This window comes from Camellia sinensis, chromosome 11, assembly GCF_055761805.1.
Source record: "Camellia sinensis isolate YWXY chromosome 11, ASM5576180v1, whole genome shotgun sequence".
NCBI classification, from domain to species: domain Eukaryota; kingdom Viridiplantae; phylum Streptophyta; class Magnoliopsida; order Ericales; family Theaceae; genus Camellia; species Camellia sinensis.
The window spans coordinates 147537219-147555230 of NC_138971.1; the positions used below are offsets into that span (position 1 = coordinate 147537219).

Here is an 18012-nt window from a genome sequence, read left to right on the forward strand (position 1 = left end):
ATGTTGTTTGTGCTACTTTGCCAGGGTCCTACTTGGCTCCTCTTCCTCTGCCAATATGATTCGGCGATCAACAATCTCCATTACTTGATCTGAAAGGGACCTTTTTGCGTAGATATGGAGGTTGATATTATCAATGAACATGTTATCAGTAGGTCTTTTTCCTGTGAACATTTCCAGTAATAACACTCCAAAGCTAAACATGTCACCCTGGGTTGATACCTCTCCACCCATACTATACTCTGTAGTATGAAATGATGAAGAAGAATCCAAATTAGTAAATTCTGGTATGATCTTTCAACTAGCAAATTATTTTTATGCCTTCTTTTGGTAAAAGAACATTAATATTTAAAAATATAAATTGCCAATGGATATAACAAGAGTTACATTAATTTGTTACAGTAGATAAACACCCAGCTTGGTGATGTGAAGGGGAGTACTCATCTATAGCATAACTTAAACGAGGATTAATTTGTACATGAACTTGTCGTAGTTTGTAGTTCACCACAAATAAATAATATAAAAACAAAATAAAAATAACATTTCTTAATCAATGTAATGGAATGAACAATAAATATAGACAATTACCTGGGGCAACTTATCCAACTGTTCCTCTAATCCCAATTGAACTTGATCGATGATGATTGGATATACCTGTGGTGGCTGAAAGAATCCTTGTGAGGTCAAAATCACCAATATGGGCACATAAATTATCATCAAGAAGAATATTACTTGGCTTTAAATCACAATGAACGATAGCCACTTCACAATGATGATGAAGATAATCCAACGCAGAGGTCACATCAATGGCAATTGAAAAATCTAGAAATCCCTAGATGTTGATTTGTGATTATGTATCAATTTTAAGCAGAATATAACAATCCCAATCAAACAATCAAGACAAAGAGACACAACGATTTTACGTGGAAAAAACCACAATTGGACACCTCCAACTGTGATAAAAAAACCACGGGCAACAGCCACAAGAACAATCCACTAAGAAGATTTAAAGGAATTACACAGGTATACTCTCAATTACCTAGCGAATCCACAACGCCTAATTGAACCAACCTCTATGTGCCTCTTCCAACCCCATCTTCACCTCGGAATTGTCTTTCCAAAGAGCCACTCTAGGATCCACCGAAGCTTCAGGCTCGAATTCTTCAGACTCTACCGAAGAACAACTCTCTCTTTTGTGTATAACAAACCAAACCTTTGATGTACTCTCTTTAAACCATGAGTTGAATACTCAATAAAAACATCAAAGAAACTAGCAAAATATCTCCAGATATAAACCTTAAGATCCAAAAATAAGATCTGGAGAAGTTCCTCTAGTGTTGGGAGAAAACCAACTATTTATAGAAAACCAAAGCAATCCTAGTTTCAGAAGAAAACCAACTCCTTAACAAATCTGGAAATCTGGGATCGCGCGGTCCGCTCGAGCGTGTGTCTTCCCGCTCGAGCTGAGACTTCAAATTTTGTGATTTCATACAGGCTCCACGCTCGAGCGTCGGTTTTGACGCTCGAGCGTCGAATCACACCATCCAGTACTTTTTCAGGCATAGCAGATATACTGTGAGCTTGTAAACCCCGCTCGAGCGCCCTTTTCCCCGCTCGAGCGGGAAGGCCAAAACTGGAAAAACTTGTATACATTGACATCACAAACTTCTCTGCAAAGCACGATTCGGGTTGGATTCGCCTCTAACAACTCATAGCCTCACTGAAATATAAATTCGAATAAAATTACAACTCAAAGAAGTTTTGTCAAACGAGATTGCCAAGAAATAAAACCTAACAATCTCCCCCTTTGGCAATGCCGTGACAAAACACACCTAACAAATAAAATCCTAAACACCCCAACCCATTACAGCCAACAAAAGCCAACTTCTTTCTCAAGGTCTTGATCTGCAAAACAGTTATTAGTGCCACAATCTCTAAAACAACTATTAGTCCCACAAGAGTATAAGAAACAGCAATAGACATATGGCACGATTTTCTTGAAACATGAGATGAAAAACATGAATAGATGAAAACTAAGACTCATGAACAACAACTCTCAAACAACAAAAGCAAGATCATAAACCATACAAGCAATGATATGACGATGTAAATACCAGGAACATACAAGAAGGAAATAATTAGCAAACAGTGCATAGCAACTTGCAAAACAATTAAAGCCAATCTCCCTTACCAAACATATCAAAGTGTTCATGCTAACAAACTCTTACAAGGATAAACCAAACTCCCCCTTACTAAAAGCAACCACAAATACTGAAAACAGTGCAAAATAAAAAATAAAAAAAAATATGGTGGAGCAAGCAAAAAATCTCAGATTTGTACCTTAGAACACACAAGATTATCCAAGAAGCACAATTACCAATAAACATAATGTGCACAGTCTGTAGAAAATTCCTCATGAAAGAAAGTGATGCATTATGTGAAAAGCATAGATCCCATGAGAAAAGTGTGTGTGTGAAACTTGGAGTTCGACAAACACTAGATTCAATCCTAGTAGTAATATGAAAGCTGGACCTCCGACAAGAGAATCTTAAGCACGACAAAGGAAAGTCAAACCACTAGGAATCAAGGGGTATTTGGTGAGTAAAGGCGGAGGCTCCCCCTCAATCAATGAATCTTTTCCTCTCTTTTTTTCTTTTGCACATTTTTTTTTCTTTCTTTTGCATATTTTGTCTTATTCTCTTTCTTTTTCTTTTTCCTTTTTTCCGTTTTATTTTTCTTTTTCTTTTGCACAATCATTGGTGGCTGACACGCTCAAGAGTATGGAAACCGAACCAGAGAAGCATGGATATAATAAGGATGGCCTGGTTGGTGACTCTGAGGTAGCCTTTTCCTCATGGCTAGACTGCAAAGAATTAAGGGGAAAGCCATGGAAATGCAAAAGGATGGTAGGTGGTTAAGAGACTCAACATCACCCAAGATATGCTAATATAGGTCAATTCCTCTAGAAATGCAAAAGATCAATGACAGAAGTCCATAGAATAAAATAATCACTAAGGCGGAAGACTCCAAAATTTGCTAATCCAAGAGTGTGTACAGAATGAGACATACTAATAAAAAACACACACTCCAAAACGAGTAATGACCACAAAAAGCACACATATATTAACATGTAATGGATATTCTTATCAAATCCAATATGCACCAAGGACCACACAAAAATTTCAAGCTTGCAAAACCATACTAAGAAAATCTTTTTGGGATTTTTTTTTTCCTTTTTTTTTTTTTTACTAAAAACGACACACAAAAAACCAAAAGCTAAAACAAAAAAAAAAAAAATTTAACACAAGTCAAGTTTCCTCACCCAAATCTTTTTGATCTTCACAAAATTAGGTCTAGCGGTCTTGGTAAATGTCATGGCATTGTGAACACCCTCATGAATCTTGGTATTCTGCCTGGACATGTAAGGTTGTCTCCTAACCCAAAAAGTATTCGAATTTCTACCCTTTTGAGACACTCTCTCATGCAACTTATAACAATAAGGGCGAATATGACCATGCATACCACAATGATGACAAATAAAATCAAGGTGTACAGGGTGTACCTTTTTTTCTTTTACCTTACCAACTCCAGGAAGTTTGAGAAGTCCATCCTTATGTTGAATTTTTTGTTCTCCCTTTCCTTGAGTTCTTGTATCATGAGATGTTGAAGCACTTTGTTTTTGCTCTTTCTTACCACCAAAGCCAATGCCACTCTTGTCACAAGTCATTTGTTGAGACCCAATGATATCCTCCAAAGTCTTTGATCCTTTGTTCCAAAGACCAATGGTAGCCATAGCACACTTGAGCTCTTCCTCTTTCTTGATCATTAGTTCTTCCAAAGCAACTTGTGATATCTCGAGAGATTCAATCTTTTCTTCATACATGGCATGGGTTTGCAGTAGCTCATTCCTCTCTGTCTCACAAGCCAACAGTTTTGCACAAAGAACTTGTCGATCATCAGCTACCTTGATGGCATCAATCCTGGCCTCGGAAATCTCCTCCTTAAGTTTGACATTCTCACTTTCACATGCTTTGAGTTTTTTTGTGAGTTTGTCATTCAATTTGAATAAGTTAAGAGACTCCTTATACAACTTTTCATAAGCTTGCTCAAGCTCTTCATGATCACTCTCCGAGGATTCATCATCAGTGATATTCTCAACTGACATCTTCGGAGAATCTGTTTGTCCTTCAGCTTCTGAAGCCACCATGAAAGCAAGAAATTGTTTATGTCCCTCTTCACTTTGATCTTCATTGTCACTTTCATCTTTATCAGATTCTGATTCATCATCCCAAGTGATAGTGAGGGCTTTCTTCTTCCTCAACCGAGTGGGGCATTCTTGAGCAAAGTGGCCAAATCCTTGGCATTCATAGCATTGGAGTCTTTCATCATCCCAAGTGAAAGAGAAGAAGACAAAATATACAAAAGAAAGAAAAAAATGTGCAAAAGAAAAAAAAAAAAAAGATTCATTGATTGAGGGGGAGCCTCCGCCTTTACTCACCAAATACCCCTTGATTCCTAGTGGTTTGACTTTCCTTTGGCGTGCTTAAGATTCTCTTGTCGGTGGTCCGGCTTTCATATCACTACTAGGATTGAATCTAGTGTTTGTTGAACTCCAAGAGTCACACACACACTTTTTATCATGGGATCTATGCTTTTCACATAATGCATCACTTTCTTGCGTGAGGAATCTTCTACAGACTGTGCACATTGTGTTTTCTTGTAATGGTGCTTCTTGGATAGTCTTGTGTGTTTCAAGGTACAAATCAGAAATTCCTTACTTGCTCCACCATATTATTTTTATTGTTTTCTTCTTGTTCACTGTTTTCAGTGTTTGTGGTTACTTTTAGTGAGGGGGAGTTTGGTTTATCTTGATTTGCATTGGTAAGGGAGTTTGGTTTTTCATTGCAAGAGTTGTTTAGCATGAACACTTTGATATGTTTGGAAAGAGAGATTGGCTATATGTATTGCATGTTGCTATGCACTGTTTGCTTATTATTTCCTTCTTGCATACTCCTGATATTTACATCGTCATATCATTGTTTGTATGGTTTATGATCTTGCTTTTGTTGTTTGAGAGTTGTTGTTCATGAGTCTTAGTTTTCATCCATTCATATTTTTCATCTCATGTTTCAAGTTAATCGTGTCATATGTCTATTACTTTTTCATATACTCTTGTGGGACTAATAGTTGTTTTGGAGATTATGGCTCTGGAGATATTTTGCTAGTTTCTTTGATGTTTTTATTGAGTATTCAACTCATGGTTTAAAGAGAGTACATCAAAGGTTTGGTTTGTTATACACAAAAGAGAGAGTTGTTCTTCGGTGGAGTTTGAAGAATTTGAGCCTGAAGCTTCGGTGGATCCTGGAGTGGCTCTTTGGAAAGACAATTCCGAGGTGAAAATGGGGTTGGAAGAGGCACATAGAGGTTGGTTCAATTAGGCATTGTGGATTCGCTAGGTAATTGAGAGTATACCTGTGTAATTCCTTTAAATCTTCTTAGTGGATTGTTTTGTGGCTGTTGCCCGTGGTTTTTTTAATCACAGTTGGAGGTGTCCAATTGTGGTTTTTTCCACGTTAAAATCGTTGTGTTGATTTCTCTTGATTGTTTGATTGAGATTGTTATATTCTACTTAAAATTGATACATAATCACAAATCAACATCTAGGGGATTTTTGATAGATCTTGTTTGATTTGTGATAATGGATACAATTCGTGAAGGAAATTCTATGGTTCGACCACCCCTACTTGACGGATCCAATTATCCTTTTTGGAAAGCTCGGATGAGATCTTTTTTAAAATCTATTGATGAAAAAGTTTGACAATCCGTCATGAATGGGTGGACTGAACCAACAATTACCGTTGATGGAGTTACAATCCCCAAACCAATTGATAAGTGGGACACAATTGATTACCAAAATAGTAGCTGGAATAGTAAAGCTATCAATTCTCTCTTTTGCGCTGTCACACCTGAAGAGTTTAGTCGTATTTGTAATTGTGAAGTCGCAAAAGAGGCTTGGGATATCTTACAAACTATTCATGAGGGCACTCCTTCTGTTAAACGCTCAAAACTTCAAAGGCTCACATCTAGTTTCGAAAACCTTTCAATGAAAGATAGTGAGACCTTTGATGAATTTTATACGAAGTTGAGTGACATTGTAAATTCCAGCTTCAATTTAGGTGAAAAAATTCCAGAATCCAAAGTTGTGGGAAAAATTTTGAGATCCTTGCCCGATTGGTTCCAACCAAAAGTTACGGCTATTGAGGAGGCTCAAGATGTTGACAACCTCAAGCTGGATCAGTTGGTTGGAAATCTCCAAACTCATGAGGCACATAGGAATTTCAAAACGAAACAAAAAGATATTGCTTTTAGTAGTGCTCATAAAGTTAGAGAGGATTCTGATGAGGGTTGTGATATAGATTCCAAGATTACGGCTGCTTTTGTTAAACAATTTAAAAAATCTTTTTTGAAAAAGAATCCTAATCTTTTGGAATCTACTCATTCTCATAAATCTAAAGGCAAAGATAAACTCAAAATTAATTCTATAGCCAAGAAGGAGATAGGAAAGATACAAGGAAGCTCTGATACCAATTGAAAAATCTAGAAATCCCTAGATGTTGATTTGTGATTATGTATCAATTTTAAGCAGAATATAACAATCCCAATCAAACAATCAAGACAAAGAGACACAACGATTTTACGTGGAAAAAACCACAATTGGACACCTCCAACTGTGATAAAAAAACCACGGGCAACAGCCACAAGAACAATCCACTAAGAAGATTTAAAAGAATTACACAGGTATACTCTCAATTACCTAGCGAATCCACAACGCCTAATTGAACCAACCTCTATGTGCCTCTTCTAACCCCATCTTCACCTCGGAATTGTCTTTCCAAAGAGCCACTCCAGGATCCACCGAAGCTTCAGGCTCGAATTCTTCAGACTCCACCGAAGAACAACTCTCTCTTTTGTGTATAACAAACCAAACCTTTGATGTACTCTCTTTAAACCATGAGTTGAATACTCAATAAAAACATCAAAGAAACTAGCAAAATATCTCCAGATATAAACCTTAAGATCCAAAAATAAGATTTGGAGAAGTTCCTCTAGTGTTGGGAGAAAACCAACTATTTATAGAAAACCAAAGCAATCCTAGTTTCAGAAGAAAACCAACTCGTTAACAAATCTGGAAATCTGGGATCGCGAGGTCCGCTCGAGCGTGGGTCTTCCCGCTCGAGCTGAGACTTCAAATTCTGTGATTTCATACAGGCTCCACGCTCGAGCGTCGGTTTTGACGCTCGAGCGTCGAATCACACCATCCAGTACTTTTTCAGGCATAGCAGATATACTGTGAGCTTGTAAACCCCGCTCGAGCGCCCTTTTCCCCGCTCGAGCGGGAAGGCCAAAACTGGAAAAACTGGAAAAATATAACATGATCGGACAGGCAACTTTGAATGCATTTTTGCATTTTGCTTCGGGCCGCTAGCTGACCGGGCAGCTCGACCCCCGTAATAATCAGCGAAGTGGCAAACTTGTATACATTGACATCACAAACTTCTCTGCAAAGCACGATTCGGGTTGGATTCGCCTCTAACAACTCATAGCCTCACTGAAATATAAATGCGAATAAAATTACAACTCAAAGAAGTTTTGTCAAACGGGATTGCCAAGAAATAAAACCTAACAGCAATGTTTAGCCTTTGAACAAAGGTCAAGTAATTAGGGTCCTGTTTCTCTAAAAAACTAATTGGATGTAACCAATTCTCTGAACTCCCATTTTTCATGAACTCGAAGACCAATGCCTTAAAATCATTGCCTTTAAAATCAATGCTTGAGCAAGATGTGAGTACCTTGACTAGATTGCGATGGCAAATGTTCTTCAGTGCTTCACATTCTGTTTTGAAACTCTTGATTACTTTACATTCATGAAGTTTGAGTACTTTCACAGCAACAATTAATTCACCGAATTTAAGAATCCCTTTATAAACCAAACCATATATTCCCTCACCAATTAAGTTGGTTGAAGAGAATCCATTGGTTGCATGAAAAATTTCTCTATAAGAGAGTTGTAAAAGTTGGTTTTGCAAAGGCAGGGTTGAAGAGGCTTGTTGTCTGGACCTTCTGATTATAAAAATAATAGCTGAAATGCAAACTATTGATAGAAAAATAGTGAGAGTAACTATTGCAACTATTACTCTACGCTTAAAAGGTCGTCTCCTTTCCTTCAAGTCTTTTGCAGGACATGTAGGCAATTGTAATACTTTAATTCCTCCATAGAGCTTTTTATTTTCAACAACTGAGAATGCACTAATGTTTCTGAAAACTCCTCCATTTGGAATTTTGCCATCAAACATATTGTAAGAAAGATTGAGGTTTAGTAAAAAAGGTAACTCGCTTAAAAAGCTTGGAATTTGTCTTGACAAGTTATTGCGAGAAACATCAAGAACTTGAATACCTTTTAGTTGTTTGAAGGATTCCAGAATTGTACCTTCAAAAAGGTTACACTTCATGTAGAGGAATTCTAAAACTTGACAATTGCTGAGAGTAGCAGGGATTTCTCCAAACAGCTTGTTTTCTGATATGTCCAATCTTTCAAGATTTTTCAAGTTACCCACTTCTTGTGGTAGGATCCCGTTAGGTAATTTTGACTCAAGATTAGAATAGTAAGAGAAGAAAGACCAAAGATTTCTTGAGGTATATCTCCAGTGAGGTGATTGTCTCCAAGACAAAATTCCTTTAGATTTGTGCCATGACCTAAAGAAACTGGTATGCTTCCCTCTATCATATTTATTGATAAGTCAAGAATACCAAGCCGAGTAATGTTTCCAATAGATGATGGAATTTCTCCAGATATGTTATTTGTTTGACGTAGCAACTTTTCCAAGTTGGAAGAGTTTTCCAATGGAATCAGGAATACTACCAACGAGCATGTTGGTACTTAAATAGAGCGTACGCAAATTTACAAGGTTTCCAATACCAAGAGGTATGCTACCAAATATATAGTTGCCATCTAGAGTTAACCAAGTGATTGTGGTGGAGAGATTTGCAATGGTATCGGGCAATAAACATTTGAAACCATTTATACCCATGTCCAACTGCAGTAGCTTGGAACAATTAGATAAAGAAGTGAGAAAGTCCATCAACTCATTGCCCTTCCTATCTCCTCTCGTTCCTAGTCTCTAAGGGTGACTGTTTAACTTTTGTAGCTCATAAAGGGTTCCAGTAAGAGAATTTTGTCTAGTCTCAATTTCTACAAGTCCCGAAGAATTGGCTATCGATGAGGGAATAGGCCCATAGAATTGATTGCTTCCGACATGGAAAAGCTTGTAGCTTTGGAAGGATCAAGCCCAAATTGGAGGGAAAGTATCCATGCAATTGGTCGTCATTTACAGAAAAGTAAGTAATGGATGAGATATTTGTTGGAAAATTTGAATTTAAATTTACTCCAATGGTTGTGTCTCTTGAGATGGAAGGGTGTGTCCTTTTGAAGGGTCACAACATTTTTGAAAAGTCACATAGAAGTCTATATATTTCATCTCCCTCACTTCAATTTAAAAAAGAGAATTGTCATTTTCTTCTTCACTTTCCATTTATTCTTCATATTTCCTGAATCTAATTTTCCTATAAAGAAAGTACATACACAGCGAAGTTCATTAGGCTTGCAATAGTAGTGCTGCTAGTATAAGATATTGATCGTTGTATCTTGGGAGATAGACACCCATTGAATCGTAAGCACCGGTGGGAGGACGAATCTGTCTTAAGGAGAGAGTGTCACACACTCGACTCGATCAGGTTTTATCTATTTATAGTTTTATCACGTTATTATGTCGATTTATTTCAGTTTTGGTTTTGCCCAAAAATCATTTGCATATTTTTTAAATTATATTTTCCTAATAGTTAGGTACTATTTTTCCAACAATCTTAAGATAGATTCCCTTTTTTTTTTTCGGGAAATATAATTGATTAATTGCAATGTTCTATTAATTGGATCATATTTGAATTTGTGGTTTGACTAATGGGTTATGACAAATTAGAACTGTTTCTATTTTATATTCAGAATAGAATATGATAGATTGTAGTTTAATTAATGATAGATAGAATTATTTGTGTTTTTACTACTTTCACATGGTTTATGTAAGTGGGTTTTCTGGCTATAATGAACAATAACAGTTAAAGTCTGTTACAGGCGTTTGAATCTCAAGGTTGTTATTGTTATCATTTCTATTCTAATTCAAATATTTTTCCTACTTGAATCTGTGATTGAGTCAAATTCTAGGTCTTGGTATGCTGTTCATGTCTATTGTGAATATGATACTCTTCTTTCATATTACGTAGATAGGAGATTGTCTGCAACTTTCTGATATAACATGATTATGTTATATATTTGACCCTATTCTTTCTTTTCTTTTCTAAAAGTTCAATAGGCCAATAAGACAACCTACCGTAGTAATTCGGTTGTTGTTCTTTCCGAATCAATTTGTTGTCTTTGAAGATATATTGTTTTTTTTTTGTTGGTTGATGCATAATTTTAATTGCGATATCCTTGATTTATTCCAATGCTGGTATTCAATAGTTTACTGATATGAGAGAGTGAAACAAATTTTGTTTACTATTTTTTAATTCTGTTTAATATAGAAGTTTTAATCTGTTTTGTCCTGGGTTGAATTTATATAGACTTTGTATTCTGTATTTTTGTTAATCTGTTGTGAACTATTCGGTTTCAATTTGTGTGATTTGTTATACAGATTTCTAATTATTTTATACTATAAAAAATTATTCTCTTTATAATGATAATAAATAGAAAATAAAAACCATTCTAATGGTGTATTGATCAAGTCTTTTTCTGATTAAATTATTTGTCGTAAGTGATTTGACTATTGTTGATTTACAACTATGAACAAAGTATAAAGCCACAAGATCTGCTTTTACGAATAGTAGGCAATGGTTAATACACACGAAGAAGCGACTCTTTGTTCGTGGTGTTCAGACTTTCAAATTTTGAATTTCTTTCAAATGCATTTTGTGGGGTTTTGTCTTCTTTGGTGCTGGATTAGTTTATTTAAAACTGTTTATGTAAGATAAATTGATAGAGAGAGAATAAATTGTATGTATTATGATTGATGATATGTACATGGTTGGTCTCCTTTATATAGGAGATGTGGGTGGAGAGTAGGTGTAGTGGAGTAGGTGGAGTTGTGTAGTGGAGTAGGTGAAGTGGAGTAGTTGTGGAGTAGGTGAAGTGGAGTAGTTTTAACAACCCCCCTCAAACTCAAGGAGGATAAATACTAACCAACTTGAGTTTGGAGAGAGGAACAAAACAGGAAAGTAAACTGATAAATAAAATAAAATAGGATAGGAGACACGGTATGGTCATGTCAGACCGTTGTAGGAGAAGATAATGTCTGGACAGTTTACGAGGTCACACCGGACCGATGTAGAAGCTAACCGGAATCAATGTTGGGACAGTTTATGGGGTCATGCCGGACCGTTGTAAAAGCTAACCGGAATCAATGTCGGGACAGTTTCCGGACCGTTGTAGAAGACACTGTATGAGGGTATATATAGGCTGCCCAAATATATATATACATGGATATATATATATCAAGCCCTCAAAAGGCGCGCCCTCAAAAGGCGCGCCCACTTCATCAAAAGTCGTGCCCGACGGAAAGCGTCGAGCCATCAAAAGGGGCGCCGGACACGCGGCGAAGCACGTGACCGACAGAGTGTCGTGTCGTCCTCTTCGGCATTGGCGATATAAACCAAAGCGAAGCCTGAGGCTTGGAAGCAGAACAAACCAGTTGAAACCTCTTCGTTCTCGGAGAGCTTTTCTCTAAGAGCTGCAAACCCTGAAACACTCTGTAACATCTGAAACACTCAGCAACCCAAAACATGGCCTCTTTTTCCCGTGGTCTGCTCACTCTCTTTCCCGACCTCAACGAGTCCACAAGAGAGATAACCGGTGCGGTTGCCCTTGAACCTCAACCAAGCTCCTCTGGTTTTGCTCCGTTGAACTTTCCGATGCGGTCTGTGGAGCAAAAAATGGCAGTGCAATCGGATATTGAGGTCAATCAGTATACATTGAAGTCATGTGTGGAGACCATGACTGCGGTCACAAACTTGTCGCACCGGCTTCAAAGTAGGACAAATGAGGTGCAGCAGTTAAACGCCCAACTGGCTCTGCTCCAGCGCATGTATAAGGATGCGCGAGCAGAGATATGTGTGCTAAAAGCGGAAAACAAGGAGCTGAAGCGGAAGGCTACCGTGATGTTCCGATTTGGAGGTCCGCCATATGTGGCATTTGAGGAGCAGCGGGGAGGGAACGTGCTCGGTGAACTGGGAAGTACGGAGGCAGCGCCGGTAAGGGACACCCAAGAGAAAAGCAAAAAGAAGAGACCCGCAGTAGAGTAGAGAAGAAAAATCCCACTGTGGGTGTGGTTGTTTTGTTTTTGTTTGTTTTTTTGTTTTTTTGTTTTTTTTGTGCAAATCGTATGGCAGGAATGACATAATACGGAGCAGAAATAATAATGGAAAAAAGATTAAAAATAAAGTGAAAGAAAAATAAAAAAAAGAAAGAAATAATAATAATATATTTGAAATCAAAACGAGAGAGTGAGGGAAAAAAGGAGATTGGTTCACGTGGGTTTCTTGGCCCACGGTTTTGTTAAAACCTGCAATGGTGTTTGGTATTTTTTTTTTTTTGGTTTAATAATAATAATAATAATAATATATTAATGGCGAAAGCATGTGCCCTGGTGGGTTGGAAAGTGAAAAAATGAGAGAGAGAGAGAGAGTGGGGTACATGATGATGATGATGATAATAATAATAAAACGAATAAAAAAATTGGTTTTGTATAATGTTGTGGCTTTATTCAAAAAGTGAAAACTTTGTCCCTGAGTTGATAGAATTATGTAGAAAGAGAGAAAGAGCAGCGACTGCCCTTTTCTTCTCACTTCTTGGTTGTGAACCTCTCTGAAAATGTATTTCAGAGCCCCCCTGTGTGTGTGTGCGTTGTGGTGTGTGTGTATAAAGCTCTATGAGAGATAGAGAGAGATGCATGCCGAGAGAGAAAGAGGAGGTGCCGAGAGTGAGGTCAAAATCGACGAGAAAGAGAGAGATGGGTTGGCTTTAGGCTAGAGAGAGATGGAGGAGTAATCAGTCTCTCTTGTGTGTGTGTTGTATGAGTTGTTCTCCCTCCCCTGCACACCGAGAGAAAAAGAGAGACAGGAGGAGTCCTCTTTTCTTTTCTTTTTTCTCAGAGAGACAAGAGTTCAGTTCAGTTATGGAATTTGTGGCAGCGGAGTGAAGGTATGTGTAGAGGTCTGGCGGGTGGCCAAGGCGAGACTGCCGTCCGCCGGTGAAGCAGAATGACTAGGTTGTTAACCTAGCTTTGATACCATGTAAGATAAATTGATAGAGAGAGAATAAATTGTATGTATTATGATTGATGATATGTACATGGTTGGTCTCCTTTATATAGGAGATGTGGGTGGAGAATAGGTGTAGTGGAGTAGGTGGAGTTGTGTAGTGGAGTAGGTGAAGTAGAGTAGTTGTGGAGTAGGTGAAGTGGAGTAGTTTTAACAGTTTATTTATTTGTTTTCTTATTCTGGAAATTGTTAAACTGATTTTGAACAGTTTATTTTTTTGATTTTTTCAGTTCTGAAATTTAAACTGTTTTTCTGTATTTCTAGTTCTGGAAAGTTTTGTTTAAATTTTTATAATGGTTAGAATTTCAATTATGTATATTTGTTTATAAGTTAGTTTCTCAAGTTCTTCTTAAGGAAAGACACAAATATTTGACAAATATTTTTGTGGAAGTTTTCAAGAATGTGTTTTTAAAATCAAGATCTGATTTTAATTACTAAAATCTGGTCTGATTTTTGATTTGTGAATTCTTGAAACTTAAGAAAATATAGAGTATATGTTATGTACTTGGGAAAATTTTCAGAATGTAATTTGATGTCATTAATTGATATGTTTGATATATCAATTTGATATGTGGTGTATTATTAATGGATGTCAATTATTTATCAAAGTGTTAATAAAAATGTAAACTTATGTATTTTGACATAAGATGAATTTTAATATTCTTTGGATTAATGACTGTGAAATTGGTATGGTGACCGATAACTCCGTAATGAAATATTATATGAGTTAAAATATTTTATGGGTGAAAGACGCTTTGGTAATTGTCAATGTAGTCATCAATACTGGATAAGACAAATAAGATGTAAATATAATTATACAGTGATATTTATATTCCATGTTGAGATTGGAATTAAGGGTTACAATAATCAAAAAGAAATTAATCATGGCTAAAGAAATGTTATTTGACAAAATGTTGTGGCCACAACCGGTTTTAGTCATTTCTTCTCTGTACTGCAAAAGCAAGTTATGAAGCCTAATTGTTTTTAGACAAATTAGTATTGTGATTATATTCACAAAGCAATTTACATCTTGTTATTTAGTTCAAGCACGCTAACTAATGATATATTCTGATTTATCTCAGAATTGTGGGGGTGTATTAATATTTTTGTGTAATTATACACCAGCAAGAAAAATTAAGTTTCCGTGGAATGCTTAAAATGTGGGGGTGCTTGGAGAATTTTACCACAGTAACGGTTCCGATAATAGGTCCACAAAGAATCTCAATTCTTTATGTAGGACAAAGTTGGAGTAGAAGCAAAAATGATTTCATCAACTCCTAAGGAACAACTCTATGTTTATTATTTAAATTTGAAAATGGGAGTGACATAGAATAATGGTAAGTCTCAATGTAATCAAAGACTTAATACCGTAGGACATTTGCTTTCAGTTGTGAATATTGTCTAAGGATAATATAATGGATTCACTAACTGCTCTATGATATGTAACTGAGAAGGTCAAAAGAAAAATAGCAGTCGCTAAACAAAAGGTTTGACTAAAGAGTAAATGAGAAAAAGTTCATCGAGGGGAATGTGATTAAAGCCTATTACATTAGAGTCATCATAATGGTAACCCTACTTAGATGACTAGAGATCCCAAGAACTAAGTTCAAAGGGACAACTAAGTTATGTGTGGCTCGCCAGAAATCACTAAAGGAGTCTTAACTCCTGTCCATTCCTATGATAAGAGTAATATCTGCAACATGTGTTGTATGCAGGGAACTTGGGGTAAGCTATACTTTTAATGATCACTTATATATTGAAAACCTTAGATGGGTATCTTTCAAGAGGAGTATTTAAGAGACTCGAAATAAGGATCACCTATATGAGTGTGAAAGGGACCGCTTCTATGAGAATTGATAAGGCTAAATTTTCTAAAGCACTCATGAAACACCAGGACTTGCCCAAGGCCAAAACGGGCACAACCATGAGAACTAAACTGTGTCTGGAGATATTTTGTGTGAATTCTATTGTCTTGGCTTACACAAACGGCTGAACAGTTCAAGGCATCACGTCCATTGATTAGCTAGTAAGTCCGATAGGCTTTCACTAGGGAAGGTTCAAAGCCAAAAGCTACCTATCCCGATGCAGGGTATTTCCTTAATATACTCTCTCTTTGTCTGCATGTTGTTGCATGTCCTTTCCGTAAATTTCATTCATGTGGGGGATTTTTGGAAAATTTGAATTTAAATTTACTCCAATGGTTGTGTCTCTTGAGATGGAAGGGTGTGTCCTTTTGAAGGGTCACAACATTTCTGAAGAGTCACATAGAAGTCTATATATTCCATCTCCCTCACTTCAATTTTAAAAAGAGAATTTTCATTTTCTTCTTCACTTTGCATTTATTCTTCATATTTCCTGAGTCTAATTTTCCTATAAAGAGAGTATATGCACAACGAAGTTCGTTAGGCTTGCAATAGTAGTGCAGCTAGTGTAAGATATTGATCATTGTATCCTGGGAGATAGATGCCCATTCAATCCTAAGCACCGGTGGGAGGACGAATCTGTCTTAAGGAGAGAGTGTCACACACTCGACTCGATCAGGTTTAATCTATTTATAGTTTTATCAAGTTAGTATGTCGATTTATTTTAGTTTTGGTTTTGCCCAAAAATCGTTTGCATATTTTTTAAATTATATTTTTCAATAGTTTGGTACTATTTTTCTAACAATATTATTCTAAAGAGACATAGGAACTATACCGGAAAAATTGTTAAAGCCCAGAATAAGAATTTGCAGCTTTGAGAGTTGAGCAAGTTTGAATGGAATGCTTCCCTCTAGATTATTGTGCGATAGAGAAAGCCCGACAATTGGAAAGGTTTCCAAGCGAAAGTGGGATAGGTCCGGTGAAATGATTTTTAGCAACACTAAATTTAATGAGGTTGGACAAAGAACCCAACTCAGCAGGAATTTTACCTCCTAGATTGTTATCAACTAGGCTGATTACTCTCAAGTCTGAACAATGAGTCAAATTGGCAAGAAATTCACCTTCAAAAGTGTTCATGAAAAGTTGAAGACATTGCAAACGAAACAACTTGCCAATTTCTAGTGGAATTGCACTTTGCTTGGTTCCGTTTTTCCAAAAACACTTTTTAGAAAATTCTACTTTCTTGTGTTTTCGTGTTTTTTTGTTTTTATTGAATTTTTTTAATATTTTAAGTAATTTTTTTTTTTTACTTTTTACACATACCTAACATAAATATACCAAAAAAGTAAAAAAAATTGCGAAAAAAACCTTTTAAAAATTCACTATATACCAAAAATACAAAAAAAAATACGAGAATTCAGTATATTTTTTGTATTTTTATGTATTTATTAATTTTTTAAAATATTTTTTCACAAATTTTTTACTTTTTAGATACATCTAAGTAAGGTGCATCTAGAAAAGTTTTAAAAAAATGTCTAAAATTTTAAAAATATTCACTAAAAACAAAAAATAAAAAAACAAAAAAACTCAATTTTCAAAAAACTTAATTTAAAAAAGTCAAACCAAACACACTGTTGTTACTAAAATCAATCATCCTAAGAAAGGTGAGGTTTCCAATGTAAGGATGTTAGGTTTTATTATTGGCAATCCCGTTTGACAAGGATTTCTTTAAGAAGTTGATTTTCTTCCAAAACTAGAATTACTTTTGGATTTCTCTAAGTAATTGGATTTCTTCCAAAACTATGATTACTTTTGGATTTTCTATAAGTAGTTAGTTTTCTCCCAAAACTATTTAATTCCTCCAGATCTTCTTTTTGGTTCTTAAGGTTTATATCTGGGGATATTTTGTTAGTTTTCTTTGATGTTTTATTGAGTATTCAACTCATGGTTTAAAGAGAGTACATCAAAGGTTTTGTTTGTTATACTCAAGAGAGAGAGAGTTGTTCTTCGGTAGATTCTGAAGAATTCGACCCCGAAGTTTTGGTGGATTCTGGAGTGGCTCATCGCAAAGAAAATTCCGAGGTGAAGACAGGGTTGGAAGAGGCACATAGAGGTTGGTTCAATTAGGCGTGGATTCGCTAGGTAATTGAGAGTATACCTGTGTAATTCCTTTAAATCTTTTTAGTGGATTGTTTTGTGGCTGTTGCCCGTGGTTTTTTAATCACAGTTGGAGGTGTCCAATTGTGGTTTTTTCACGTTAAAATCGTTGTGTTGATTTGTCTTGATTGTTTGATTGGGATTGTTGTTTACTACTTAAAATTGATACATAATCACAAATCAACATCTAGGGGATTTCTAGATTTTTCAATTGGTATCAGAGCAGGTCATTCTATTTTTTTAAAAAAAATTCTTTTAGAACGAGATCTTGATTGATTTGTGATAATGGATTCAATTCATGAGGGAAATTCTATGGTTCGACCACCCCTACTTGACGTATCCTCGGAGAGTGATGATGAAGAGCTTGAGCAAGCTTATGAAAAGTTGTATAAGGAATCTCTTAAGCTATCTAAATTGAATGACAAACTCACTATGAAACTTATAGCATGTGAAAGTGAGAATGTCAAACTAAAGGAGGAGATTTCCGAGGCTAGGATTGAAGTCATCAAGATTTCTAATGATCGACAAACTCTGTGTGCAAAACTCTTGACTTGTGAGACAGAGAGGAATG

General features: G+C 36.2%; 1 protein-coding gene across 1 annotated transcript; it reads right to left on the reverse strand.

Annotated features, from left to right (window-relative positions):
* Positions 1-595: 595 nt before the first annotated feature.
* Positions 596-9086, reverse strand: LOC145802750 (putative LRR receptor-like serine/threonine-protein kinase At3g47570). The gene is made up of 3 exons (XM_082895518.1): positions 8866-9086; positions 7683-8775; positions 596-829 (listed from the first exon to the last, which is right to left on the reverse strand). Exons 1-3 carry the CDS (start codon positions 9084-9086, stop codon positions 596-598), a joined length of 1548 nt encoding a protein of 515 aa, XP_082751644.1.
* Positions 9087-18012: the final 8926 nt, after the last annotated feature.